Source organism: Enhydra lutris, unplaced genomic scaffold (genome assembly GCF_002288905.1).
Source record: "Enhydra lutris kenyoni isolate GAN:26980312 unplaced genomic scaffold, ASM228890v2 scaffoldscaffold1, whole genome shotgun sequence".
Lineage (NCBI taxonomy): Eukaryota > Metazoa > Chordata > Mammalia > Carnivora > Mustelidae > Enhydra > Enhydra lutris.
Genome location: NW_019154085.1, coordinates 28,966,073 through 28,976,302, shown reverse-complemented (window position 1 = coordinate 28,976,302; position 10,230 = coordinate 28,966,073). Strand labels below are relative to the sequence as shown.

Sequence of the window (10,230 nt, the reverse complement as noted above, 5' to 3'; positions counted from 1 at the left end):
AGATACAGCTCCCTTCTCGGGGCTCTCTTCTCAGGGGCCCCTGAAATGTGGACCTCAGAGATCTCCACATTCTCTTCGCTTCCCCAACCCTCATCAACCTAGGGAATCTTTATGAGTGGGGCCTTTTCTCTAACCCACTATGCATTCTTCCAAACCCACTGTACGTGTCTTGCGTTTCTTGCCACCTATCTTGAGGGTCAAATTCCAAAACCAAGACCCAGTTTCTGTGGTTTCATCCCTCCCCTGTGGCAATGGACACTGTAGGTCTGCCTTCCAGTGGGGAGAGAATAGGCTTATATTCCTAGAATACGATCCCACCTCATTCCCCTCACAGAGCAACAGAGTGGAGACATTTGTACCTGATGAGTCGGACAGCAAATGAAGGCCTTTTTTCATAGACGCCCAGCCTCTGTTTCCAGTTTTTCCATAACCCACGGTTCAGTGCCAGCTCTGCTCTGGCCCTCCCTGGGAAGGCCCGGGCCTTGGGCTCAAGTGGGATGATGGGATGGGGGTGCTTCTCTGGGCCTGTGTCAAGGGACAGTGTCCTTAGAGAGCCTGGGGCAGGCTGCCTCCAGCTGCAGTTGACTGGAGGCTAAGTATAGTGGGTCAGTCTCTGAGCAGTTGCCCAAGATGGCGCCCCATTAGCAGATTCAGGAGTCATGGCACTGACAGAAAGGGCATCCTGAGGAAGTCACTCCTTCCCCTTCTTGCTCCCCCTGAGAGTAGATAGGTCTCCAGCCTCCACCGTGCTGAGGACCCAGCCATTCCCCCCTGGGCCCTTCTGTGAGGGACCCCGCCATCCCCGCCAGCCCCCTGCTTCAGCCCTCCTTCTCGGATGACAGCCAGCCCTCAGTTCCCAATAGTCTCCAGCACCGTGGCTTCTAGAACAGAGTCTAAGGGTTGCCATAGGGACTACTCTTGAATAAAAGTGTGAAACCCACCCTGCTTGACCTTCTTTCATACCTCTGAGCCTGGGGCTGGCTACACTCTTCAGGCATCATTGGCTCCATCCCCCTGACTCCTGCCCCAACCTCCGAAGCGCCTTCAAGTTTCCGGGGCCTCCAGCCTGGACTCCCCTTGGGTTCTCAGCCCACTCCCTCTCTTCTCTCACACCATCTCCACTGCCATGTCAACCTCGGCAGTGCACCGGGATCCCCCCACCCCCACCCCGGAGCAGGGGCGGGTGGGGGAGCTTTATAAGATGGAAATTCCAGGGCCTATGCCTAGAGATGCTAATATCCTGACTTGGGGGTGGGACTTGGGCAACAGTATTTATTTTCTGTAGACAGTAGAGATTTATGATGCATAACACGTGATGAGCATGATGGCTTGCCGAGAGATAAGGATGCCTCGTTTCCATAATTAGGAAAATCATTCATCACGTTATTGCATCTGTATTATTTGTCAGGACTAAGATCTACAAGAAGAGCTGGCTAAGGGCAGGAACACAGTGTAGGAGAGACACAATTTGCTGGCAATCTTGCTGGCCTTCCAAACATCCACAAATACAGAAGAATTCAGTACGATGTCCTGTATACCCATCCTGTGATGGCAGTTGTCAGAATTTTTATTTGACATGCATCCTAAAACTGGAATCAGAAATAAGGAGTTGGAACCAAACTAGTATTAACAAGTCAAACCGCATCCAGAGCTAAAACATCTAAGATCAGGAGCAGGTAGACAGCCAGAAAACATCAGGTACTCGATTTATTTTTACTCCTGGGAGTGCTGCCTAAATGTTTTTCAAAAGGAAAAGCTGATTTATTTTCTTTTTTTTTTTTTTTTTAAGATTTTAGTTATTTCTTTGACACACACAGAGAGGTAGAGGGCAAGTACAAGTAGAGGGAGCAGCAGGCAGGGGAGAAGCTTCCTGCTGAGCAGGGAGCATGATGCAGGGCTCCATCCCAGGATCCTGGGATCATGACCTGAGTCTGTGACTTAGGTGGGCACTCCCTGACAGCAGACCCCTGGTGGTCCAGTGATCTGAAGGAACAGCCCACCGGAAAGGCAGAAGTGGCTCTGGTTGGTAGAAATCCCTGCCCCGCTCTGAGCCCGGCCCCCACGCTCTGCATGTATAAGGCGCTCTCCCAGCTAAATTCCGGCACAGGTAGGGGGGTCAAGAGCTATGCCCTTATCATCAGGAATTCCTCCCAATTCTCTCATGATTTCTTCCCCATAATCAGTAGGAAAAGCTCTGCATCGTCCCCTCTTCTTCCTTCCCCTGCCTACTCTTCCAGGCTCTTCTCATCCGACAAACGTTGATTAACTGCCTCCCAGGTGCCAGACACAGAGTTGGCCACTGGGATCCAAACCAAAAGGAGTGTGCTTTGTGCCCTCCAGGGGGTACACAGGTGGCTGGGGAGACAGTTGGGTTGCCGACAAGGTGAACAGGCTAAGTGCTCTGTTCTGTAACATTTGCGTGGGGAGGCGGGGAGCACAAAGGAAGTGCTTTTGCTCCCCCAGCGAGGTCAGGGGAGGCTTATTCAAAGGCAGTGACATTTGAGCCCTAAGGAAGAGCCCGTTCTCTGGGATGGCATCACCGATGAAGAGAGTGTTCCAAGGAGAGGGGACATGAAGAACCAAGTATTGAGGCCAGAAAGAGTGGGATGTGCTCAGGGCAATACAAGGAATTGGGTTTAGGCTGTGGAAGGGGTGTCTGGGCAGGGTGTAGGGGTGGAGGGCAGGGTGTTAAGAGATTTCTGAGCCGGAGTAAGGACTTAGGACTCTGCTTCAGGGCTGAGAGAAGCCACTGAAGGATTTTAATAAGGACAATAACATATAGTTATATATATATATATATATATATATATATATATATATATATATATATATGCATGCGCAATTTTTAATCTCACCAACATAAGAAATTCGACTTCAGTTTTCTATGACCCAGAAGAAATTTACCCCTGGGGCTAGGACTCTGTGAGGCCCGGACTCCTTGCCCTCCTCAAACCTGGGGTACACTCTGTCTGCACCAGCCCACTTTCCTTCTGGTAGGCTTCCTGTATTGAAGAGGTTGGAGAGCTAAAAACTACAATCCCCATACTGCCTTGCAGCTCAGGTTCCAAGGCGGCCCCCAGCTTCCAGCTCTTGGTTGCATGGGAGATGTTTGGAAGGTGGGCGCAGGACAGAGGCCATGCTTCTGCTGCTCCTGTTCCTCCCTCTGTCGCTGTCGCCATTGCCGTTGGGGAGGGGAGTCACAGGCCAGGAGTGGGGGCAGGGAGGACGTTTTCTCCCCCACAGGCAGCACTGCCCAGAGATATGGAGATGTGCTGGGACCAGCAGCTGTGGCGAGAGCGTCCCCACACTCATGCTCCTGAGGGAGGCCAACCGGGTGCTTCCCAGGCCGATCGGAGCCCCCTGGGGAGCAATCCCTGGAGACCCAGCCCAGAATGCCTCCATCCATTCCTGCAGCACTTCGATGCCTATGTCCAAGCACTTTCTATTCAAAAGAGGGTGCCCCTCTTGGGGCCTGGAGGACCGCTCTGCAAGTCCTGCTCAGGCTGGGCTTCAGCCAGCACCAGGTGAAGCAAAGCCTTCTCCACGAGGTCCAGGAAAGCACCGGTGTTCTCACTGTCTGCCTCCCAAAAGATCCCTAAGTGGGGAGAGGCTGTTCCCCCAACACAGCAAGGGGCTCAGACACTGGGTCATCAAAAAGAATGACAAAGGTCTCCAATTACCAATAAAAGTCCCTTTATTCTATATTTTCTCCAAGGAGATCAATGTGACACAGGGGTGGCTCTTTATTGGAGAGACAGACATTCAGAATGATAAAAGTGGCAAAAGCTCAGGGTCCTACAGAAAGTACACTGAGTTCCCTCGACCTCAGGTGCCTGGCAGCCACCTTCTCCACCTTCTCCACCTTCTGGTCTGAGACACAGCCATGGCTAGGAATAAGTGCGCCAGGGAGCGAGAAGGGGACTGCTCCCAGGAGGCACGGGCCCAGCTCAGCACTGTCTCTGCCGGAAGCGCAGGCTCACCTTCTTATTGGGAACCAGGACAATGCGCGCCATGCTCCTCACCTCCCCTGTCTTGGGGGCCAGGACCACCTCGTACTTCTGGATCAGCTGGGAGGGAACACGCCTGGGCATTAGAATCTGCGATCTCCAGCTGCTCCCCTCCCTCCCCTGCTCCCTCCCTGTGCCAACCTTCCACTCCCCGCCCTGGTCTCCACCAGCCCTCCCTGGACCCACATGGCCTTCCAGCCTCTCCCCACTCACCCTTGACAGCAGCAGCTGCATCTCCAGCTCTGCAATCCTGCGGCCCAGGCAGGCCCGGACCCCATAGCCAAAGGGCACAGAGCCAAATGGGTGTTGGACTCCAAGTGCAGCAGGCTGGTTCTTCCTCAGCCAGCGGTAAGGCTGGAAGCTCTCCGGCTCAGGGAAGATGTCAGGGTCCCGGGACACCACGTAGTGACAGAACACAAACTGGGTCTGCAGGGCAAGAAGGGGCAGCACGTCAGCTTAGGGCTCCAGGGCGGCCCTGGGAATCCCAGCTCTTCAGCTCCACTTACATTCTTGGGGAAGAGGAAGCCATTGACTTCAATTTCCTTTTCTGTGATGACCCGGGAGTTCATGGGGACCACAGGGTAGAGGCTGCAGGGAAAAAAGGTGCACGTTTGCCTCTGGTCCCCCAAGTCCTTCTTTTCACCTTGCCCCTGGCCCTAGTTCCAACCCCCAGCCCCCGCTCCCGACTCCTGTCCCTGAGTCCTCCTTCGCGCAGACCCTGCACTCCCAGGAACCACCGCCTACCGCAGGGTCTCCTTAAGCACAGCTTTGAGCAGGGGCATGTGGGCAAAGTCCTTGGGCTGGGGCACCTGTCCGGCTGGCACCACGCCAACCACTTCCTTATGCAGTGCGGCCTGGATCTCTGGGTTCTTTGAAAGATGGTACAGGGCCCATGTCATCGTGTTGGATGTCTGGAAGGCAGAGGGAGAGAGGAAGTGAGGAGGGATTTCTAGGCAAAAGGCTAGAGAGGAGGGTAGTAGGAGGCTGAATGGGCATGCACCGTAAAATGAATTTGCCAGAAGCAAGGTGGAAATAGACACAGGGGCTCATGAGGACGCTCCCTGCAGAGCGTGACTCCACAGCACGTGAGGACCCATGAGACGGAGAATCGAGCTCTAACAAGGAGTTTGGAACAGACAGTGACCCCATGCGACAAAAGGAAAACAGAGACCAACTAAGAAGATGCTTGTGGTCGAGCTCTCCACTTAAGTTACACCTTAAATAGATGTGAGACGAAACTGCTAGGTGGCCAAGAGAGGCTCCAGGAGGCGATGGGGTCCCTCTTACAAAAGGACCGTTCCCTGCCCACCTCCGCCAGGTTGAATGACCTCCCCACTGTTTTCCATCTAGCTCTACATCTAGCATACAGAAAGAGAAGCAGGTACCTGGAGGGACGAAGGTCAGGCTCAGGTGAGGGTAATGGGGAATTGGTTCAGGATAGGAGCTGGGAGCCCGTGGTCTCCTCGCTGGCCCCCCTCACGCACCGTGTCTACGCCAGCCAGGAGCAGCTCAGGCAGGCTGCCCATGGCGTCATGAGTACTGAGCTGTCCTCTGGTCAGCAGGAAGTGCAGGTAGCCAGATATCTGGACCTCATCTGGCCCCCTTGTCTGCAGCTGGGTCTCTATCTCCTTGAGTTTCTCATCAATCAGCTTCTTCCCTGCAGGGACAATGGAGAACAAAGGCGATCAAGGTCAAAAGTCATGATCTCCAAGGACCAAGGGCCACTCTGACAGCTGATAGCGGGAGGCAGAACGTCCTGGCACAGACCTTGGAACCCACTCCCCTCCCCCTCACCCCTACACCTGCACTTCCTTCCCAGGCCTCCTTACCAAAAGAGAAGATGGTGTTCCAGCCATCCAGATAGCGCTTCCAGAAAGGGAGCAGGGAACGGGTCCACTTGGGGAGGAAGGTGACATAGACTGAGTTCTGGAACATGAGCCCGACAGATCTGACGAAGGCCACCGTGTCCTGGGGGATGGGGCGCTCCAGGCAGCCAATACGTTTCTCAAACAGGATGTAGCAAATAGCTGGTGGTGCACAAAGGATGTGAAGGGAGGCGGTGTCATGGCGCCCACTAGCCAGTGGCCCTGACCCTGACCCCCGCCTCCTCCTCCTCCCAAGGACCCTCTCCCAACATGGGTACCTTCCAAAGCAAAGTAGTAGAAATGGTGAGCCATGTCAGACACCTGGTCACCCGAAGCGCTCTCTGCCAACAGCCGGTTCAGGTGGGCCATGAAGTCGTCGATCACCTCATTCACGACACCAGCGTAGAGTGCAGCCTCACTGGGCTTCAGCATCCGCTGGTTCAGAGCCTGGCGCAGCTGGTACCAGTGCTGCCCTTCCCTGTGGGGAATGGAGGAAGCGCACACTTGTGAGTAGCTGATAGAGGCTGGATTCAGGGGCGTCTCCCCCCTGCCCTGTGACCCCAACAGAGTCTGGGAAAACCTCTGGCTCCTCGATTTAGAATTATAGAATCACTGAACTTCAAAGACCAGAATCTTCAAATCACAAAACTTCGGAGTCTCACTACAGCATCGAGGAAGTAGTCAAGGTGGGCATCTGGAGTCAGACTACCCAGGGCCAAATGATGATTACAGGTCTGATGACTACTGGCTGAGTGACCTTAGGCAGGTGACTTCTGTGCCTCAGTTTCCCCTTCAGTAAAATGGGAATAATAAACGTGCCTATCTTAGTAGGATTGTTCGGACAATTACAGGGCTTCGATCAGAGCCTGGCAAATGGTGAATGCTTAATGAATGTTGACTGTGATTATCTTAGGATGATATAATTCCAGAATCTTCTGTATGTGAAATTAAGGAAAAAGTGCAATGGTTCCAGTCCTTCTGCATGGAGGATGAGGAATAAAGGAGGAGCAAATTAGGGTTTGGGGAAGCTCAGATTCTGGACCTTCATGCTCTGCTTGGCTCAGTGAGCCAAAGGGACAGAGAGACCCACCTAGGAGATGCCCCAGGTCTTCTTCCTACAGTCATCCAGTAGGGGGTTGGGTCCCCACCCGGATTAGACAGGGATGCTCATCAGGGTGGGAACCTGCCTCCCACAGGGGGGATTCAGGTCTAGGGGCTGTCCCCACCCACAGCTGTCCCCCAAACCTACTACCTTTCCTAAGCAAGCTGGGCATGGGTCAATTTTTTAAAAGCTCGATGCAGAGTGGTAAGTACAATATGGCCCAATTTCAGGAGGAAGAAAAGAAACCCTATAGATCCATATGTATATTTGCATGTTTCCACATAAAGTAGGGGAGAATACCCACCAAACTGTCAGGATTACTTAGAAGGATGGGATGGGAGTGGGCAGTAGGAAGACAATGTTTTATTATTGGACTTTTTACACTAAGCACTACTTTTGAATTGTAAAAAAACCAATAAGGTATTTCAAAAAGAGAGATATTAGGGGTGCCTGGGTGGCTCAGTGGGTTACGCATCTGCCTTCAGCTCAGGTCATGATCCCAGTGTCCTGGGTTCGAGCCCCACATCGGGCTCTCTGCTCAGCGGGGAGCCTCCTTCTCCTCTGCCTGCTGTTCCCCCTGCTTCTGCTCTCTCTCCCTCTTTCTTTCTGTTGAATAAATAAATAAAATCTTTAAAAAAAGAAAAGAAAGATATTAAAAAAGGCTTACAGCAAGAATTGTGTTTTTTTCTAATTTGGAAAACTATTTATTTAAATGAACCTCAAACCCCAGGAGCTTTCTTTATTATGTTGGGAAAAGCTGCAGAAAGGTCAACTGAAATGCTGCTGAAAAAGAAATGAAAACCAGAATAGACTCATTTACTGGAACTTCAGGGTGTGGGTGCTTCTCCAAGAGTAAAATAATTCTCCCAATAGTAGCAATCAGATTTGCAGAATTTAAATGAGAACATTTCAGTGGTTGTTAAAATATTTCCTGGGAGAACAATGTTTCATAAAATGAGATTTTTAAAAAATGTTTATCTATCTATCTATCTATACACATATACACACACATATATATACATTTTAAAACAAAAAGAACTTCTCATTGGTTAGCAAAATAACTTTAAAATACATATAAATGGTATAATATAATTAGGAAACTGGCTATAGAGTGAAACACTATAAATAGATAAATAGGGGTATGCATAATGTCCAGCTCCAATTCTAAATCCTGAGCCATCAACTCTAGTGAAGACTTGACCTGGTGAAAACCTAAGACCCAAGTCCTTCCCTCAAGGCCGGACATCAAGTTAAAGAGCTCTGGAAGGACAGACATTCGATTCTCTTTCCATAACTTTGAATAAAGGGCTCGTGAACGGTTGCAGTTCTGAAACTGTCCACCTGTGAAGGAACCGCAAAAAAGAAACAAACATGCGATGGGAGAATGAACATCCAGGCATCAAAGACAGATGAAATGCACCCACCAACTGGTTTGCTTCCTTTCCAAAAGTATCAAGGCATTAAGTTCTTAAATTCCAGAATCAGAGAGATCGATTCCACCACTCACTAGTGGCAAGTGATGCAAAAACCTCTCTAGGCTTCAGTTTCTCCATCTGTAAGTGGAGATAATCACACTATCTTGGGCTGGTGAGAATAAAATGAAATAATACATGTAAAGAAACTAGCCTGATACCAGGCGTGTTCTAAACACCTGCTTGGCTATTATCACTGGTACGGCTACTGCAACCACGGCCAGGACCGACTTTAATCCCTTAAGAAATGACGAAAGCATGAGATGTCAAGCAACTAGGGAAAATAAAAGTCTTTCATTATTTCTGAAGCTCTGTTTACATATTACAGCAAAAAGAAACCTGTACTAGGGTGAAAGAAGTGATGGGGATTAAAGAGTACACTTATGCTGATGAGCACTGAGTAGAATCAGAATTGTTCAATCATTATAGGGTACATCTGAAACGAATAGAACCCTGGACGTTAACTATACTGGAATTAAAATAAAAAACAATTTGTAAAAAGCCCTGTAAATACCCAGTTACAACCTGTAGCCCTGGGAAGGGTTCATCACCAATGATTTTCAATGCTTTATCTCAATTGGCATATGCGTATATGGCATATTTAGCCCATCCTTGAATTTGTCACTGCCAAGATAACCTTAACTCTTCTGGGTGTAACTTCAAGGCCAAAACTTACATCTGTCTCTGTGTATGGAGAGCATCTGTGAAAGTTATATCCAACAACAAACCTATAGTACATAATTTGGGAAATATTTTTAAAGTTAAATTCAGCCTTCCTAACTAGTATGGTGATGGTGTTTTTTTCAACTATACACAGATATGTCCTATTATGATTGAAGTTGGTATATTTTCAATCATAATGTGGAATAACGGAGCTTGAAACGTCCTAGAGATAGCTTGGAGATATTCCACTCCAAACTTCCCATTTTACATAAGAGAAACATAAGGCCAAGAAAGGTGAAATTATTCCTTTGTCCAAAGTTATACACTATACTAGTGGAAAAGATAATGAATGGTCGGTCCCTGGGCTTCAGCCATCCCAACCACAACTTTTTAGACTGAGTATCAGGCTCAGAGGATGCAGGGAGAGCCCACTCTGCCCGTTATCCACTGGCTTCCCAATACCACTGTCCTTGGGCCTGGCCCTCTGAGGCCTTGTACCAGTCCCTTCAGGCCCCAGCTCACGTGGTGAAGGGCCCATAGGCCAGGCCCTGCTGGTCTCGGTGCTCCTTCCATAGTTCCATGTCGTTCCGTACTGGGTACTTGCCCTCTTGCCGCATCACTCGCTCCAGGAGGGGGGCACTGGCCAGGTTCACATGGGTCTGAGGCCCTACGCGGGTTACCCACATTGGACCATACTTGGCCTTGTTCAGCACCTGTGGGGTTCAACCAAAGCTGAATAACCATGGCCTATCCAGGCAGGCATTTACTAGAGAGGAGATGGGATCAGGGAGCATCTGATAGTCACACCAGGGTAAGTGGGCTGGGCAAAAGCGCATTGTATAGGAGGCAGACACTAGGATGGCCTGTGGTTCTCAAAGAACACTGAAAAACATGGGTACACAGGAGTTAGAATACTGAGAGCAATGAGTAGCTGGCAGAACTGGGGCAGTCGAAGTCCTTGGAGAAATGAAATTTTAGAAAAATGGGATATGTGGCAAACTGGGGTCTGTTTTGAGGTACAGATATTTGGGGTCTGAGGTTTTAGAAAAATTGAACCCTTTAGTGAGGTATAGTAGAATGCCTAAGCCTTTAAATAGAATGCAGCTTGCTGTCAATGAGAT

At 50.0% G+C, this 10,230-nt stretch overlaps 1 protein-coding gene across 2 annotated transcripts in view; it reads right to left on the bottom strand.

Moving 5' to 3' along the window:
• LOC111142401 (sterol 26-hydroxylase, mitochondrial) overlaps positions 1 to 10,230 on the bottom strand; it is a 43,413-nt gene that overhangs the window by 4,753 nt on the left and 28,430 nt on the right. Inside the window, exons 2-9 of one of the 2 annotated variants that reach the window (XM_022495475.1) lie at positions 9,632 to 9,822; positions 6,151 to 6,350; positions 5,837 to 6,034; positions 5,492 to 5,664; positions 4,752 to 4,918; positions 4,514 to 4,595; positions 4,221 to 4,433; positions 3,981 to 4,067 (exon numbers count right to left, since the gene is read on the bottom strand). In XM_022495475.1, coding sequence (XP_022351183.1) covers positions 3,981 to 4,067; positions 4,221 to 4,433; positions 4,514 to 4,595; positions 4,752 to 4,918; positions 5,492 to 5,664; positions 5,837 to 6,034; positions 6,151 to 6,350; positions 9,632 to 9,822 — 1,311 coding nt within the window. Of the gene's footprint in view, positions 1 to 3,676; positions 4,068 to 4,220; positions 4,434 to 4,513; positions 4,596 to 4,751; positions 4,919 to 5,491; positions 5,665 to 5,836; positions 6,035 to 6,150; positions 6,351 to 9,631; positions 9,823 to 10,230 lie in introns of those variants that run through there. The other variant, XM_022495466.1, reaches the window with a different exon arrangement.